Here is a 19,356-nt window from a genome sequence, read left to right on the forward strand (position 1 = left end):
AGCATGTCAGCACTAGTGTTGAGTTGCATATACCTACGTACTCCTTTTTGGCATGTGGTTTCCTTGAGAGGAGATGGGACCTGAGTCTAATTGTTTGTTTTTCCTAGTGTCTAGTAGGTGGCACCAAATGATTTCTAGAAGGCTGGATGGAACCTGTGGAATCAAAGGGAAATAAAGCAACATTTTGATGGCCTGGGCTCTGCTATGGTAGTGGCCCAAGTGTTTCTACTCTGCTCACCCCTGACATTTATGGGAGCTGTCCATGGGTATAAAAAAGCTGCTCTGATTTCAGACCTGAGCTTCACCATCAGGTCCAAATTAATTCCCGACGTCCGGGCAAAAGAGGAACATGGCACTCTGACAACTCACCCCAAGCTCATTTGTGTAAATATTTTTACTGCACAGTTTTACGTCTCCGAGTTGGTTTCTGACTTCCAATGTCAGCACAGAGCTCTCATGGGAGCCTAACATTCCCACCAGGCTTCAGCTGAATATTTATGAATGTTCCGTAGTAGATATTTTCTATTGTTCCTGGAAGACTTTTATTATTTAGAGAGCAATTAATCATATTCTGAGGGAAAATGGAGGAGCCAAGTCACATGGCAAGGGTTATGATGTTTTTTTTTCTTCCAAGATGAGCAAAATAATCTCAGCTAAGGCTTTCTCAAAGATTTGCTTATCTCCTTTATCTATCTGCACACATTTCTACAGGCCATGTTTCCATCGCAAGCAGCCAGCTAGAAAGTAGGGTTTAGGCAAATCTTCTGCTCTCAGGATTGCTGACTATTGGCACACCACTCTTTAGGGCCTATGATTTACGCTGAATGCTGAAGCCTAGAACTACATCTTACATTTAGTTTGGTAAGGATAGCATTGCTTTTTAAATTACTCAACACAAGAATGAGAAATATTTATAGTTCTTAGAGGATAATATAAGGAGGGATGAATACTTTGTTGAGTGCTTATTATGTTCTTTAGATATACTATTTGATAGACATTACCTATAATGTATGTATGGTAAATAATATATGAGAACATTTTTCCCATTTTACTCTGATACACAGAAAAGAGGTAAGAGATGATGTGTGAGTTTGTTATTCATAAGTAACTCATCACTCCAAAATCCACTTGCTTAAAACCCTGAACATTTGTTATTGTCCATGGGTTGAATGCTGACCTGGGCAGTTCTAATCTCAGCAGAAAGAACTCAGGCACCTGTGACCAGCTCGGAGTGGGCTGGGTACCTGGTTCTGCTGATTGAGGCTGGGCGCTCGTTGTGTCTTGAGCTTTGGCTGGAACAATTGGACTAACTTGGCTCTGTTTCATGCAGTTTCTCATTTCCAGCAGGTCCGACAGGAATTGTCTTCAGTGCAGCCTGAGCAGGGGTACGAGAAAGAGCGGAAACATGCATGGTCTTTTGAGATCTGGGCTTGAAACTTACATCTTAATTCTGCTGAGTTTTGTGTTGGTGGTGGTTGTGTTTTTGTTTTTGCTTTTTGCCAAAGGAAATCTCAAGACTGGTACAGAGTTAAAAGTGAAGTACATTCTTCCTCTAGCTGGGAGTTCCTGCAAAGACCCATTGAAAAGGTTATGAATAGAGGAGGTCATGTAATCAAGTACAGATGTGTTTTGAGAAATAGTACTGGGTGCTAAAAAAAAAAAAAAAGGAATAGAAAGAGGGCTTTCATATTAACAGAAAAAGGTCACAAAAGACATTGCAGTATAGTAGCTGGGACATTACAGCCCCAAGGTAAAATAAATTGATAACACACAGTGAAGGAAGAGAGCCAGATAAAGTTTGCTCACCATTGATACTGGAGCAGGATGGACCAGAGGAAAGAAAGCAGAGACGTTTATCCAGCTTCTCTGAGTCCCTGATAATGTGGAAGCAGAGTCTGTCCCCTGCCCAGGGAACTGGCTGATTAATCCTTAATCAGCTCAAATATTGAACTTCTGGTTCCTCTGCATTTTGGGATGCTGACATTACAGATTGGATAGTTTCCAGTGAGCACCAGTGAACCCATCAATCCTCTCCTTTCTCTAGAAACTCTTCTCTTGGTGGAACAAAACATGCAGTAAGAAGACAAAACAATAAAAATGTATTAGAAATATTTTTGATCTGAGTACTGAGGAAAAAAAGGTTTGACAGTTATCCAGAGGCTGAGCTTTAGGCAGGTGAGAGGGATGATCAGCATTGCATTTGGGGAGGAGGACACCTAGTCTGAATGCTAAGACTGGATTAGAGGGCAAAACCTAGATTTGGTGGTAATCCAGGTAAGAAATGATGAAGCTCCTAACCACAGCACTGGCAGTTTGTTTGAAGAAAAGGCTCCTAACCACAGTATTGGCAGTTTGAAGAAAAGAGGACATATTTATGAGATGTTTACAGAATAGACCTTGGAAGTTGCTTTTGTGTAGAGATGTGGAGGATACGGGAGAAATAAGCAGCTCTCTGGATTTTGTCTCCAGACCCTGGATGAATGTGCACCGCTTCCAGGGGGTGGTTGATACAGGAGGAAGAGCGAGATGACAGTGATTATGGGTTTAATTTGCAGACAGGTTGAGGCTTGATGTGCATACTTGGAACTTAGTGGAAATGTCCAAAGGTCAGGTAAATATAAGAGAACAAAGGTTAGGAAAGTAACTAGGGTGGGACCTTAATTTTAGAGTCGTTGTGGTAAAGATGAACAGTAAGGATTTGGGAGTCAAGGAGGTGTTTGAGAGAGAGTTATACCAAAGGAGAAGAGGTTCAAGGCAGCTGACCAACATTAAAGGATGGGCGAAAAAAGAGCAGCCACAGAAGGCACACTCAGAACTGGCCCAAGTAGTAGAGGGAAAAAATGGGAGTAGAGAGCAAGACATTGCCAAAAGGAAGAAATGATCTAATGTCTAATGCTCCAGATAATTCAAGATCTTTCTGAAAGTACCCATTACCAATGGCAATAAGGAGATCATTAGTGATCTTGATAAATTCCACTTCATGAAATATGCCTTAGTCCATTTTCTGTTGCTATAATGGAATACCACATAGTGGGTAATTTATTGAGAAAAGTTTATTTAGCTTATGGTTCTGGGGGCTGAGAAGTCCAAGAGCATGGCGCCAGCATCTGTTGAGGGTACCCATGGTGGAAAGTGGAAGGCAGAAGTGAAATGTGAATACCTGAGACAGAGAGACACAACAGGGATTGGACTGGCTTCATAACAAACCAGGCTTGTGATAACTAACCTGCTTCCACAAGAACAATATTAATTAGTTTATGAGGGTTTTGCCCTCATAACCTAAACTCCTGTAATTAGGCCCCACATCTCAACACTGTTGCTTTGCATTGTGGATTAGGTTTCCTGTGCATGAACTTTTGGAGGACACATTAAAATCATAGCAGAAGAGAAAGAAGAAAACCAGAGACTAGGAAGCAGGGTTTGCCAAACATGCTTTGAAGATGTTTGAATGATGAAATAGAGAAAGAAACAGAGCAGTACCAAAGAGGAAAACTTCTTTTTAAAAAGATAAGGTAAAAGAGATTTAAGAGCATTTAATTGCTGATAATAAGGAACCAAGAATAAGCAGGGGATATCATGGAGTGAGGGGGCTTTAGGAAGAGGAGAACTCTTCTACTATGACTTCAGGGGGAGGCTAACCCAAGGAGGGACAAGTCAACTAGTAGGCAGTGCCAAAGGAAAGTTGAGTTTCTGTCTCGAGGCTTTCAGAAACTCACTGAAGTAAAAGAAAGAGTCCTGTGGTTTCAGTCATGGAGGGAAATGAACAGTGAGCACAGACCAACGCAGCCTGTAGATTAATGAAGATTCTGGTAATGACTTTGATATACTTTCAGGAGGTTGGGAAAAGGGGAGACTGAAGTTGTCCAGAGGTAGGAAAGGATAAATGGTGGTATTTGTGTTTCTCCCTGACACATGAATAAACAGATCTCAGCTTTCTATAAATTGTAATTGAGGTTGAAAGGAATATTCACATGGATCCCAAAAAGTTCTAAGCAGCCCTGAAGACAGACCTAGAGGTAGCCAGGTAGGCAGAACCCCTTCAAGTCACTTGCATCAGATTAAATCACCAAGCCCTGTGAACTCAGGGCAGTAGTAGGTCTTTCCTGGCCATGACAGGTAAATAAAACATTCTGTGACAATCTACATTCTGAGACAGCTCTGTGATAAAGTGAGCCTACAGTCATAGTGCAGTGATAATTCTAGCTAATGTTTATAAGCTGTCTGCTATGTGCTAGGTACCACTCTGAGCGTTTTCCATGTGTTGACTTATGTAATTCTTATAACATTCTGACGAGGTAGGTACCATTATTCTTCCCAACATACATATGAGAAAACTGATGCAGAAAGAGGTTAATGAACTCATCTCACATCATATGGCCATTAAGCACATTAAAGAGTGTGGAAGTCATGCTGTCATCCACTGCACTGGACTGTCTCTTGAAATATATGCTGAAAAAAGTGAAAATGTTTGTGAATAAAGAATCAAGGGCTGGGCACGGTGGCTCACACCTGTAATCCCAGCACTTTGGGAGGCTGAGACAGGTGGATCATGAGGTCAGGAGATCGAGACCATCCTGGCTAACATGGTGAAACCGCATCTCTACTAAAAATTCAAAACAAAATTAGCCAGGTGTGGTGGTGGATGCCTGTAGTCCCAGCTACTTGAGAGGCTGAGGCAGGAGAATGGCGTGAACCTGGGAGGCAGAGCTTGCAGTAAACCAAGATTGTGCCACTGCACTCCAGCCTGGGCGACAAAGTAAGACTCTGTCTCAAAAAAAGAGAACAAAAAATCAAGAAGAGTTCCATGGCATAGGTAGCATGTGAACTGAGTTTCTGCCTTATTTCTTAGGCAGTTAAGTGACTTGATGAGAGGTATGTTTTAGCAAGTATAATCCAGCAGCAATGTGAAGATGGGCTGTGAGAGAGAATGGAGTCAGGAATACCAGCTTGTAGTAATGATGAACATAGCTATTATGTTAAAAGGACTTCTGTGCCAGGAACTTTGCCTGGCAGTTACAGTATATATGGTATAAACTAACCTTTCTTTTTTTTTTTGAGACGGAGTCTTGCTCTGTCGCCCGGGCTGGAGTGCAGTGGCCAGATCTCAGCTCACTGCAAGCTCCGCCTCCCGGGTTTACGCCATTCTCCTGCCTCAGCCTCCCGAGTAGCTGGGACTACAGGCGCCCGCCACCACGCCCGGCTAGTTTTTTGTAGTTTTTAGTAGAGACGGGGTTTCACCGTGTTAGCCAGGATGATCTCGATCTCCTGACCTCATGATCCGCCTGTCTCGGCCTCCCAAAGTGCTGGGATTACAGGCTTGAGCCACCGCGCCCGGCCAAACTAACCTTTCTTGAGTGGTTAACATGTCTCCCATGAGGCGCTTTGTGTTTTAGGCACATTTTCTTTTCAGATACACTCAACAACATTGTGAGTTTGACATTCTCATTTTCACTTTATAACTGAGCACCAGCAGCGTAGAAATGTGATGTAACTGGCCTGAGGTCCCACAGCTAAGAAGGAGCAGAATGGAATGGAATTGCAGATGCTCTGACCCCAAAAGCAGCTGTCTGAACCAGTACTTGATGATCACCTTTCATGATATATTAGTTCAGACACTTTGGCTCGAAAGTACAAAATGCCACTCTTTTAAGTGCACAAGAAAAGAGATGGATTTATGACATGATCTAGACAAGAACGCACATGGTTCTCCTATTTACTGGGAAAAGGGTGTGGGCTTTCTAGTGAATTCAGATAGTTCTCTCCAACTCTTTTGCACTGACCTTTTTCCTTTACTGAAGACTGATTCTGTAAGTTTCCTACACATCCATTTTCTGATTGAAACTGTTCTTAAGTTTCTATTTCTTTTGTCCAAAAAGGATTTAGATCAACACTGGAATCTCTTGGTTCCAAATCCAAATTCCTGGAGAAAAACTCTGATTCCTGGAACAAACTCATCAAATGCCTTCTTCTGGCCCCATCAACTGAAGTCAGGGCCTGGAGCTATTGTAAAATGACTCCTTCCATATTGACCATGTCAGATAGGGGGAGTTTAGAGAGGCAGGTTCCTCAAAAGTGGGATGGGGTTGACAAAGATTCTTTCCTCGGCCACACTTTTGTGGAAAAGGGATCCTGGAAAAGAAATATTATCTTTTGCTGCCAAAACTGGCTGAGATCGGATAGGTTCTTTTATAAAGTTTTATTAAAATTAGGTTTAGTATTAATTGTACACTAGTGCAGAACTAGAATTTGGTCTTCTCCGTTAAAATTATGTGAAGATGCATATCACAGAAATAACCAAATATCTTTGGCAATTGCATAATTATCATAATGAACTCTCATCATATTTTTAAGCATAGCCATATGGCCATTTTAAGTCTTTTGTTATTTATGGACAGTTATTATTTCACTTTGGTTCTTCTCTGAAAGCATTTTAAATCAGCTACAGTCCAAACTTGCTTCTTCTTCAAACATATTCATGGAAAAGACTATGAAAGTTACTTTTAAAATACAGGCTTCTGCTGAAAACTTTAAGATCATACCAGCGGACTGGGTAAGAATTTGCAGAACTCTAACGAAGAAACCGATGGCTTCATGAAAGTTCTATCCCAAACTCAAGAATAACAAGAATTACATGGGACTGAATGAACTGATGAGGACAATATTTTAGTGACTTTTTGTTTGAAATGTTGCTGGTTCTTCAATATTTTGTTTTCTAAATTTAAGAAAAATTTTTCTCTTTTATCTTAAGCTAACTGTAGCTTAGAACAATTTAGTAATGTATACCTTTGTGAATAAAAGGAAATAATTACTTTTTCCTCCTGCCTGATCCCTCTGTAATTAGAAAACTATTAGTAAACATTTTTATTTTATGGTAATGTAGTTATTTGCATATGTGCAGTAAGAATATGTTCTCCTTGTAACAGTACACAATTGAAAACATTGGATATATTATGAAGGCCTTAACTGGAATGTTGTATCTTCAGATATGACCAGACGACTTTAAGAAACTAAGGTTGACTTTATGGAGTCAATAAAACCTCTTGGAAAAAAATTATCACTATGGTGTGCTGCATACTTGGTTCACTTACATAGTTTTCTTCCAGGTGAATAAAGAGTGTCACTTCCTGGCAGGCCTGGGAACCCCAGGATATTTTGAAGACCTATAAAAGGGATATTCACTCAAATCCCTAACTGTTTCAGAAACAGCCTGAGAGCAAGTCCTTGGCTTAGCTTTCCTGTTTTAAGAGGCTTTTAACTGTTCAGTCTGAGATTCTCCTAAAAGTTCCAGGAAAGCAAACTCAGAAAGAACCTAGGTGGTCAATCATTATTTTTGCTGCATTTATATAAACAATCAAGACACGTTAATGAGACTAAACTTATCTTGCAAGCAAATCGGTCTTTCCTTATTTTTGGTAGGAATGGGGGTGAATGGAGAGAGAGAAATTATGTTTCAGAAGAAAACTATAGCACAGTCCTTATTGAATTTTAGTCCTGCTCATTGTTTATGCACTTTTCTGATTTGTCTACACACTGGACTGGATCCTGAATTCTCCAAGTTTCCTCCAAAATCTGGCAACCACACTCCAGACTAATATTTCCAATTTTCTCCAACCCTTCGGACTTGGAAGCATTAAAATTAAAACTGCTCCTTTCCTGGAGCCCCAAAAGCTGAAGCTGGAGGACTTGATACAGACATCAGAGAGATCACCACAATAGCTCAGGCGTAGACAACCTTCATGACGTTAAAACTGAAAACCAGGAAGGTCTATCAGCTTGCCACTGCCTGCTCCCGCTCTATCTGAAGAGGCTTCAAGCGCAGTGTTTAGAAATCTTTTTGATTAGTTGCCCTCTGGGCTCAGAAACTGAGTTTCCAACTATTAATCTTTTTTTCCATTAAAAAAAATCCCCTCATTAAATGCCTGACTGCTAGCACCATCCAGTCTGTTGGAACTATCAAGTCCCAACAGGTGACTGAGTGGTTCCTTAGTGAACAAAAGGTGACCACATGAGAAAAAGAATATCTCTTCTTTCCTTGAACAAGAGCAAGGACTGACAAAAACTCCATGCTTGGTCAAACTGTAGCCAGTCTCCTGAAGCATCTCCTATGTCTACCTATGTACTTTCTTGTAAAGTCCAGTTCTTGGGCCAAGAACCCTGCTAAGTCAGTTTATCAAGAACTCCCCACCCTTGATATCTGATTCAATATTTTCAATATATGACCAAGTTTCTCATTTTCCATCATCCCCAGGTGATGTCTGATCACCATGGCCTGTGATCAGAATCTTGTTGGATTTCTTTAGCTAGAATCCCTGCACCCTCACCCCTGATATCTCCTCTTAGTAATTTTCTATCCAGTGGTCCCCACCCTACTCCTTGACTATAAATTCCCACTTACCAGTGCTGCACTCCGAGTTGGGCCCAATCTCTCTTCCCTATTGCAAAATCCCATTGCAGTGGTCCCTGTATTGTGATGCGCTTTACACAAGTATCACTGAGTAAGGTTTTCTTTAACACGGTGATGCCATCTTAGAGAAATGCGTTCTCCATAATATTGAATCTGAGTGTCATCTGTAAGAGGTGGGTTGTTTATAACACATTTTAAAGATGAGAAAATGAAAACAGAGTAATTCATTTGGGTAGTGGCACTGTGAAACTTTATAGTGAAAATGGTGATAGGATCTAATGATTTTTCAGGCATTATAGAAGAAAGAAGGATCAAGAGTGGGTTGAGCTTCAGATCCCCCTGGCCAAGAGGTTGGTGCTGCTAACAGAAACAACAAGCAGAAGAAGCAGAAAGAGAAGGTGATAGCAGTGATTTTGAGCATGATATGTTCATCCAGATTGAGACCATCAGAGGAGAGGAAGAGCAGTTCAAAATGGCAGACTGTGCTGGAGACTCCAAATCAGACAAGAGAAGCCAGGCTGAAGATAACAGCCCAAGGGCTAGAGGTTTTACTGAGCATAACAGAAGTAGCTGTGTATGAGTGAGGAAACAGAAGTAGAACAATGAGAGATGGCAGATAGAGATGGGGACTAAGCTTTCAAGTTCTAAGAAAGAATGATCTTGGAGGATGCCATCAAAGCAAGGTCACAGATAACGTGGAGATGGCCATGAAGAGTCTGGGACCCAAGGGGCTTGCATAGACCTGAGTATCATCACCCCATATCCTGAAGTCACCACACACACTTAAGTGGAGGCTGCCTGGCACCTCCTGGGTTCCAGCCTCCGAGCTGTGTGCCCTTGTTCACAGGTTATTACAGCGCCTTATCTTCACAGCAACCCTGCAAGATAGCTTTTGTCTGTATTTCACAGCTGAGGAACCTGGAAACTGAGAGAGTAACTTGCCCTAAGTCAATAGTAGCCCAGCAAGGAAGCCAAACGGCTCAGTCAGCCTCCAAAGCCCGTGACTTCACATGGGGCTTGTCCAGATGTACCTGGTGGGTGTTGAGCTGGGTGCAGCTGTGTGGGAGGTTAACTCAGCACATCAAATGTAGAGGCTTTGGCCACCCTCCCATTGCCTTCCACTGTCTCCTGCACGACCAAGTGGACCATGCCACAGCCTCCAGGGCTGGCTGGGACTGGCTGTTTCATCTGCGTGGCCAACAAATCTCTATCTTACTTTTTAGCAACAAATTAATCCTATTTTGAGAACAAGCTTGAGCACCAGAGGGCTATTTGGTTGGAAGTTTTTCTACCAAGCATTGTTTTTCTCATAACATCATTCCAGCATTGCCTGTTTTCCCTTCTGAGTGGCTTCAATACCTTCATTTCCTTCACATTCTCTCTTTCCATCCCCTGGTCTCTTTGTTGTTATTGATTTCCGTATCACTTGCTCCCTCTCATTCATATTCCCATCTTTCCCACTCCTTCTCTTTCTTCTCCTCTCTGCCTGACTCTTTTGTTCTTATTCAGGCAGCTTAAAATACAACACTTTTTAATGAATCTCTAGCCATTTGTAAATAAACACAAGGTAACCACTTATGTTTTATTCCCTCCCAAATTTTGGAGGGTTGAGCACAGGGAATTTGAGTTCAGGGAGATGAGAACTCAGGCTCAGGCTTATACTAGAGAAGCTTATGTAAAAAGCACTCCATAGGATGGTAAAGACACAATTTCTAACTAGAAGTTTCTTAACGTCCCAGGGATTAACTTGCTGAAATAGTTAAAAATTTTGTTTATAATGACAAGGAACAGCTTAGCTTCCAATATGTTGTCAACAGCTCTCCTGCTTGAACTTTTCAAGGTTTTGAGTTGTCTTTTTGTGTGCCTGGAAGTGCTAACACGAAGACACAATTGTCTCTCAATCTAAATGTCGCACATGGATGAGAAGGTTCACAGTGTCTTCCAAGTATCATGGATGTCCCAGTATTAACCAGACTGAACTTTGAGACTCTAGGAGACTTCTAGAAAAATGAAACTCCAGAGGCCACATTCAGCAGAATTAGTAAAATGGAGCTTTTCTTTTCTCTCTCTCTATTTATTTTTTAATCTTCTTGAGACAGGATTCGACTCTGTTGCCCAGTCTATAGTACAATGGTGCTATCACAGCTTACTGTAGGTTTGACCTCTCTAGACCCAGGTAATAATCCCATCTCAGCCTCCTGAGTAGCTGCGACTACAGGCTTGTGCCACCACATCCAGCTAATTTTTGTATTTTTTTGTAGAGAAGGGTTTTTGCCATGTTGCCCAGTCTGAGAAATGGAGCTTTTTTTTTTTTTTTTTTTTTTTTTTAATAAAGAACTGCGTGAGGTCAAGGGAAAACATTGTGACTGCTTTTCAGAGTTTAGCTTTCTCCTACCGGTATGAGCCTATTGGGGATTAAATTGTGTCCCTCCAAAAGTTATGTTGAAGTCCCCCCTCCCAGTACATGTGAACGTAACCTTCCTTGGAAATAGAGAGTGTTTGCAGATATAATCAAGTTAGGATGAGGTATTACTGGATTAGAAAGGACATTAATCCAGTGACTACTGTCTTTATAACATTAGGGAAATCTGGGCGCATACACCCAGAGGCAAGTGCTGTGTGAAAACAGATGCACTGAGAGTGCACCATACGATGGAGGAGGTAACAATTGAAGTCATGCTGCCACAAGCCAAAAAAGTCCCACGATTGCCAACAACCACCAGAAGCTAGGGAGAAGCCAAGAAAGCTTCTGACCAGTCTCAGGAATGCTGCCCTGAGGACCACCCTGACCCTGGACTTCACCCTCCAAAACTGTGCCAATACGTCTCTCCTGTTTTGAGACTGCTTTGCTGAGAATTTTTTATTTTATTTTTTTTCTGAGATGGTGTCTCACTCCATCACCCAGGCTGGAGTGCAATGGCATGATCTCAGCTCACTACAACCTCCACCTCCCAGGTTCAAGTGATTCTTCTGCCTCAGCCTCCCAAGTAGCTGGGATTACAGGAGTGCATCACCATGCCAGGCTAATTTTTTGTATTTTTAGTAGAGATGGAGTTTCACTATGTTGACCAGGCTGGCCTTGAACTCCTGACCTCATGTGCTCCACCCTCCTCGCCCTCCAAAGTGCAGGGATTAGAGGCGTGAGCCACTGCACCTGGCCTTTGCTGTGATATTTTTTACAGAAGCCCTGGGAAACTGACACAGAGCCAGCTGCAGATGTGTGGTTGGGCAGAAATGCGACGGGCAGTGACTTGGATTTCCCTAGCATGGGAAGCACTGTAGAGCTCCTCATGTGCCTGATGGTCAGGGACAAAGTGTGGGCCAGCAGCACACCCCTTCTTTGGACAAGGTCTTAGGGCAAAAACATTACAGTCAGACAGTGTAATTTCACATCACAGCCTCACTACTTCCCGGCCGTGTGACTTGGCCTGAGTTATTTACATTTGGCTCCATTTCTCAATTCCAGTTTCATTGCAGCACCTATGTGATCACATTTCTGTGATGATTACAGGTAAATATCATCGTGGGTGAAGTATAAGAAGGAGCCCTGGCGTTTACTAATTACAAGATAACTCTCCTCCCTACACTGTGCTTCTTGAGGTTTGGGATCCTGAACGGATTCCCTCCTGGTGATCGTCAGTGTTGTATGTCAATGTGGCGAGGCTACAGTCTCCAGTCACTCAACAAAACCGTCGTCTAGGTGTTGCTCTGAAGCTATTTTGTAGATGTGATTTCACATTTACCGCCAGTTTGCTTTAAATGAAGAAGGCCATCTTTGATATTCTGGGTGGGCTTGGTCCATTTCACTTGAAGGCCTTCAAAGAAGAAAGAGCTGAGGTTCTCCTGAGGAAGAAATTCCACCTGGAACTCTAGTGCCTGCTCCTGCTCAACAGGTTCCAGCCTGCCCTGAGGATTTCGGATTTGCCTAGGCAGCCCCCCACGTTGCCTAAGCCAGTTCCTACTGGTTTTGTTTTTAGGTCGTTCCACTTGATGACAGTAAGAAGTAGAATGACAGTAGCTCGATGGTGCTGTAACAAATGCCTAAAAATGGGGAAGTAGCTTTGGCATTGGGCAATGAGCAGAGGCTGGGTAAATGTTTAGCCACATGCTAGACAAAGCCCAGATTGCCTTGAGCAGACTGTTGGTAGAAATTTGGAAGCTACAGGTGCTACTAGTGAGGGCGCAGATGATTCTTGCTATAGAATCACAGAAGGCTTTGCCCAGTCACATCCTTCTGCTGTGGAAAGCAAAACTTGTAATCAATGAACTCGGATGTTTAACAGAGGACATTTCAAAGCAAAGTGTGGAAGGTATGGCCTGGTTTCTCTCGGCTGCTTACAGATGAATGGAGGGAAGAACTGCTAAGCAAAGAGAAGCCAGAGCTTGAGGAAGAACTGCCTGTCAGGCTTGTAGAATCCTGCAGGAACCTCAGGAAATGGATGGACTTCTCTAAGAGCCATCCTTCAATTTTTTCTGCCATTTGTCTCTCCTCTTCCTACCGCATTCCGTTTTAAGAGCATATTATTTTATTTTCTCACTTATCTTGCCACAGAATATTGCTGATTTATTTACCTGTCTCCTCCCAGCTAGTGTCTGCTTGAAGGCAATGGCAAAGTCTGCACTGGGTTTTAGAGCTTAGTGGTGTCAGGTACAAAGCAAACAATAGATATTTGTGGAATGAGTGAATGAATGCATGAACCAACTTTGGGACACGTGCTGAATGATCAGGATTTAAAGATATTCTGGAAAATCAGAAAGACCAGAAAGGCATTTCCTTGACTGGGATCCAAGTGTGTACCTCAAAGGGGCTGAGCTGAAGCCAGCATCATGGGCCAGAATGAACTGGTGTCTGACCTGGAATCTGTGGACTGACACTCCTCGTGGCTTCCTGTCCTTCTGTCCTTGAATTTTCCTCTGTCCCATACGTATCACAAGACTCCTTTGAACTCTCCACCGCTTCTCCAACCTCACCTGTCTATGATCCACCCCATCTACCCTGCCCATACCAGACAACCTTGAGTTCCCAAAGAACCCTGTCGCCACTCAGGCCCTTACCTGGCTGTTTCCTTTGCTAGGGATCCACCCTGTCTCCATCCCTGGGAAGGTCTACTCCTCCTTCAAGACCAAGCTCATGCAGTAGCCCCTGTGGGAAGCCTTTCTCAGTCTCCTCCTCACCCCACGTTTGGCTGTTGGGAAACCATTCTGCTTTGTACTTTCTCATGCTGGATTACAAATGTGTCTATCACTCCCCGGAATTGAGTATTGGCTCTGGAGGCAGGAATGATGTGATGTTCATATTTGTATGAAGGCCAACAAGAGGTCAGAACACTGTGTGATTCATATTCATATTTATAGATTTACACATATATGATGTTCTGAAAAAGGGCAGTAGAACGTCCTAAGGAATGGGTAATAAAGAATGAATCATTTTTTAAATTAACTCAAAGTCACCCCTGGAGATAATGAGGTGTCCTCATGAGGTCTGGCAATCTTAGCCTATGCAAGTAGAGGAACCCAATGCCTGGCACATTGACTGTGTTAAATAACCATTGTTATTTCAGTGAAGAGTAAAGATTATAACAAACTGATGTTTGTTAAGCACATAAGCTATGCCATATGCTGTTCTAAGCACAGCCCATGTGTGAACTTATTTAATCCTTACATCTTATTTAATCCATACATGAGGTGAAGCTATAAATTGGTCCTTGTAGGGTCACACCACTGTGAATTCAGAATATTCTGCTAACTCTTCAACCCAGGCCCTCAATCTGGTCTGTGCAGCCTGCAAGGGCATGGGGGAGGCCCACTTCAAACATCAGCTCTTCTTTGAGCATATTCCTCCATTCTCTTGTTCTCAGGCCCTTTAACCCTCACAGAGCAGGGTCTGTCCATTCAACATCCCCCTTACCTGACTATCCTGTCCCTTTAGAACAAATCTCTTGCCCCATCCTCAAGAGAGGACTGCAAGTTCCAGAGGGCAGGAGTGATTCTGCCTAATACTCCCCAGTGCCCATATCAACACCTTGCACAGAGGACACATGAAATACATTAAATTACAATGACTCTGTTACATGTTCCTGGTTTTCAGGAATTTGGGAGCGTGCATCACATAAACAAAAGTCAGCGGATTTCCGGCCACCAGAGCTTTCCTCTCATAACACTTACCACCAGGGCATGATAAAAACTGTGCTCGTTCTGGGCCTGCCTACCCATCCGTTTACCCACCATGCAGCCTACTGACACACCTACTATATATAACTCCACCCTCCATCCTAGCAAGCGTATGTGAGTGCAACCATACCCCATACCAAATGTAATCTTAATATACAATCATACAAATTGACATGGATTTCTAGTTGACATGTTATTTTTATAGATATTTGAAAAAACATTCAATTGTACTTACAGCTTTTAAAAATTTTTTGTGGTCAATCATTTGTTGTAGTTGTCTTAAATATTTTGCTGGGCCCTTAAAAGCTCTATGCACTTGGCACTTCTCTTTATTGTATAAAGAATTAAATTAGTTCAAGCTCATTATATGTCTGTCCTTTCATCTGGGTTATAAGCTTTGTAGGGCAGATACGTCTGTGTCTATGTCACCCCCATAGCCCCCCACACTCCCACTCCTGAAACTTAGGAGGTGAACAATGAGTATAACAACGAAAAGAAAAGAAGAGAAAAAGGAAGGAAGGAAAAAAGGAAGGATGGAAGGAAGGAGAGAAGGGAAGAAAGGAGGAGGGAAGGAAGGAACCCCTGTATCTTTAGAATTTATTTGGACGAGATGGGATTGAGTGATCAAAAAATGCCATGGAAGAGGAGGTTCTCATTTTTTTCTATAGCATGGCTTGAATTTTTTTAAGGGTAAGAATTATTAGCAAAAGTTTTATTTCAGTTACAAATACTTGCATTCCAGGCACAATTGCCACTACCCTTCCCAAAATGTTTTTTTATACTCATGGATTCTACAGATCAGAAGTTGGGCAGGGCACAGTGTGGATGGTGGGTGGCTCACCTCTGCTCCATGACACCTGCAGCCCCAGAGGGGAATAATAAAAGGTTGGGAAGACATCTTTCCCCTTATACCCCACACTCCAACCAGAATCATCAGAAGGCATCTTTATTTGTATCTCATAGTTGAGGGCAGCTAGGGCGACAGTTGGGCTATCAGCTGGAACATCCCCCACCACACAGTGTTCTCTTCTCATGGACCAGTTTGAGCTTCCTCCTAGCATAGTGGGCTCAAAGTGAATAAGGCTAAAGTGTTAGCATATCTATGACACAGTGCTATGGACTGAACATCTCTCCCAAAATTTCATGTGTTGGAATCTTAATCTCTAAATCTCTCAATTTATATGTTGATGGTGTTTGGAAGTGGGGTTTTAAAGAGGCAATTAGAAATAGGTAAGGTCGTCAGGGCCCCCATGATGGGACTGGTAGCTTTATAAGAAGAGGAAGAAAGACCTTAGATAGCACATTTGCTTTTTTAGTCATTTGATGCCTCCTGCCATGTCACGACAAAGCAGAAAGGTTCTCACCAGATGTAGCCACCTGATCTTGGACTTCTCAGCCTCCAGAACTGTGAGTAAAATAACCTCTATTTTTTATAAATTACCCAGTCTCAGGTGTTCTGTATGGCCACAGAAAATGGATTAAGACATTCAGCCTTGAAAGACACATGACGTCACTTCCACTATATGCTACTGACCAAGCCTGTTGCAAAGATTGCTCAGGCCTAAGGGGAGGGGACATGTGAGGTGGGTCATATTGTTGAGGCCTCCTTGGAAAGTGCAATCTGCCATTACTGGTTCACCCTGTAAAATGTGTTACTGGACTTTGTGGTCAAAAAGGTTTGGAAAATATCTGCTTCTTATTGTGTATGTTGTGAATAACCACAAGTATTGCATCAGGCTATTTTGATGGACATTTGTTTCTAATTTTTCTTACTTGCAAAATCAATGCTGCAGTGAGCCTCCCTCTGTTTCTGTATGCACATGGAGTAGTTTCCTGGATGAGTATGCTTAAAACTCTAAGCCCTTTCCCTAGGGCTTGCTGAGGGGAAGATGGCCTGTGTGGTTGAGGGTTTTTTTCTAATTTTAAATATGTGCTACAGTATCAGAAATCCATTGTTAATATAATTGATTACTATTTTGTACTAAAATGATACTGTAATTTCTTACTTTACTAGAAATTATTTGTAAATATAGCTTGTTTTTTTTCCCAAGTTTTGGATTATAAATGATTCCGTTGCCACACTATATTTTTTGTTAGCCTGACTGCTACCTTAGGAGTTTCATGGAAAGAGAATAAATGGTTCAGAGGAGACCAAAACCACTTTAAAGTTTCCTGGTACATATTGCCAATCAATAGGATGCTATTTCGCTAGACTGTGGAGATGAAACAAAACCTTTTGAAACCCTTTTAGTGTGGCTGTAGTAAGTCCTCCTGAATATAATTGGAGAAAATTTAAAGTAGCACAAGGTAAGCAATTATCAGAAGAATAACTTCCAGTTAGTTCATAACTCAGTTTCTGAACCACTCGTTGGCACACCAGTGGGTGCATACAACCCTGTATACAGTGCTTGCAGGGAGGCAGGGGGTCTGTAGCATCACCCATCCTAAGACATACATCTCGGGAGTTTTTGTGAATGAGCAATAGTTTGTTGGCCATGGATGTCCTGTGGGACATGCTGTGGGGAAGCCTGTCCTGCAGGGTTGCGTGTAGCTAGTGCCAGTCATGGTTTGTGACAGCAGAGTAACTCATATAAAACACTTGACTTTGAGGCAGCACCTTCCTCCTCAGTAAGATCTTGCAAAATTTGACTCTTTGTTGCTTACAGCATCTGTTCAGTTCAGTTTAGCACTCAGTGTGTGCCAGCCCCTGTGCCAGAAATACAGATGTAGACTGTTTTTTTTTTTTGGTTCATTGCTGGGGAAGCTCGTCTAGAAGACAGAGAGAGGTCGGTGAGCAAATGCTTAGAACACAATAGGATAGTAATGATAAAGAGACATACAAACGAATGCCAAATGTTTTCATCATCCTGTGAATAAGAAGTTATAATAAAATAAGCCTCTTCTGGTAAGTATAATGGTGGTAGAGGGATAGAATTTTCCCAGAGAAGTGAATGTTTAAACTGAATCGTGAAAGATACAGTATTTACTGGACAGAAAAAAGAATGAAGGTGATTTCAGGCAGGGACAATTTGCCAACAAACATACTTTGTAAATTAATTGGGAAATGACTTGGCACTTATCGGGAACCTCCACCTGTTTCTTAGAGAAAAAGGAGCAGAAAGACCAGAATTTCAGGGCTGGGATCTTCCATCTATGTAGAAATACAAGTAAGTGGCCACAGAGTGAACTGTTTAGAGTTCTCACTCCAGAGTGTGGAATCATGATTTCTCAGCATGAAATTTAATTCTTTCTCTGAAGTTCTGCCTCCAAGAGCACTCTTGTTAGATCTCTTGACTGATTCTACCATGTTTTGCTGACAGGACTCTGACACCATACACTGGGCGAAAACAGGCCCATACACACTGTCCTTAGAGAATTCAGGCCTAAAATTGCTCATTACACATGAGATCCTGACCTTGTCTAACACACATCTTGGAACAGTTTTTCCTGACTTCCAGAGAGTAACCCAAAGCCCTTTTTCTTTCCAAAGCCTTATATAAGCCAGCTTCAGCAGGCTCGGGTGGTCAGTGGGAGAGGCTGGACCACAGCATGCTGGGGTACCATCTCTCTGGCTCCATGGGCCGTTGGACAACGAGGGGCTTGTCCCTCCCCACTGAATAAATGACATCTGGGGCCCATTATTTTCCATAATTATTGTAATATAACTCAATAAAAGTAAATGCTTTATTTGTGTTGCTGCTTGACAGGAAGTTTCCTTAACAACACAACACCATTGTATGCCTACGGAAACAGCTGTACGAGGCAACGGAGTGATGACACATACTTGCAATTTTCTTGCTCTTGGAATCCTGTTTCCCAGTGACTCTCCTGTGAGAGGAAGTACTCTGCTGTAACAGGCCGGAGGGCACTCCCAGCTGCTCCCTGTACTCCCCAGCAAGTACGAGGACGGCCCACTGTAGTAAAAACTGGGAACAACTCTCTACTGAAGACCTTCTTGGTGGCACCTATTGTGCAAAGCAATTTCTCCTTGATATTTCAGATCCTTTCTTCAACTCTGAGCAGTGGGCTTCATCCTGAAAAGGAGAGATGAGAAACCGAGTCAGAAACTATAAGAAAAATCGCACAAGATGACATTGTTAGGAAGAGGTGGCTGGATTTGGCTCACCCCAAAGTCTGAAGTCTCAGGACTTGATACTTGCAGGAGTGAAGAAGCCAACTCAGGCCAGGACTGAGACTAGGTGGAGAATATGGAGTGTATCTCTGTGTTTGCCTCTTCCCTACTCTCCTCCCCTGGGTGCTGAAATTCCCTCATTTCTTTAGGGAATCTAGAGTGTTATCAGTGGGATCTTTACTTAATGTTTACTTTCATGTCTAGATCTCTGTTCATGCTCTTCTTATACTTTACAACAAATCTCTCCTTTTTCGTCTTGAAGTCTTATCTCCAGAATAGTGGTGACACTGGTTCTAGGACTTTCCCCTGCTCTCTGTTTTTGGTAAGCAGCCCAGGAGAAATTAACTCTGGTCCCTGGGATCTTGTATAATGTTGAACTGTCTACCAGGGTGAATTCTTTTCTGTCTCACCTTTAAGAACAAATTCAGATGATGACAGGTAAGGTAATTCCACTATTACCAACACAGGTGAAAGGGCTGCCACCCTACTGCTCAAACATAGTGGTCAACCCGTGGGACTAAGGAGGCCTTTGCGAGTCACAAAGGCACTCCCTCCATTCATGGAAGCAGGTCCATTCTCCTCATGTCCACCTAAACGTAGGCAAAGAAAACAAAGTTCCTTGCTCCAAAACGCTTGCACATCCCAATGG

General features: G+C 42.5%; 1 protein-coding gene across 1 annotated transcript in view; it reads left to right on the plus strand.

Moving 5' to 3' along the window:
• Window positions 1-16,659, plus strand: part of RNF144A (ring finger protein 144A) — a 154,698-nt gene extending 138,039 nt beyond the window's left edge. The window contains exons 9-10 of the mRNA XM_023198894.2: window positions 13,480-13,723; window positions 15,373-16,659. Of these exons, the coding sequence (XP_023054662.1) occupies window positions 13,480-13,710 (231 nt within the window). The 3' untranslated portion in view covers window positions 13,711-13,723; window positions 15,373-16,659. The remainder of the gene's footprint in view (window positions 1-13,479; window positions 13,724-15,372) is intronic.
• Window positions 16,660-19,356: the final 2,697 nt, after the last annotated feature.

Source organism: Piliocolobus tephrosceles, chromosome 15, assembly GCF_002776525.5.
Source record: "Piliocolobus tephrosceles isolate RC106 chromosome 15, ASM277652v3, whole genome shotgun sequence".
In the NCBI taxonomy this organism is placed as follows: Eukaryota; Metazoa; Chordata; class Mammalia; order Primates; family Cercopithecidae; genus Piliocolobus; species Piliocolobus tephrosceles.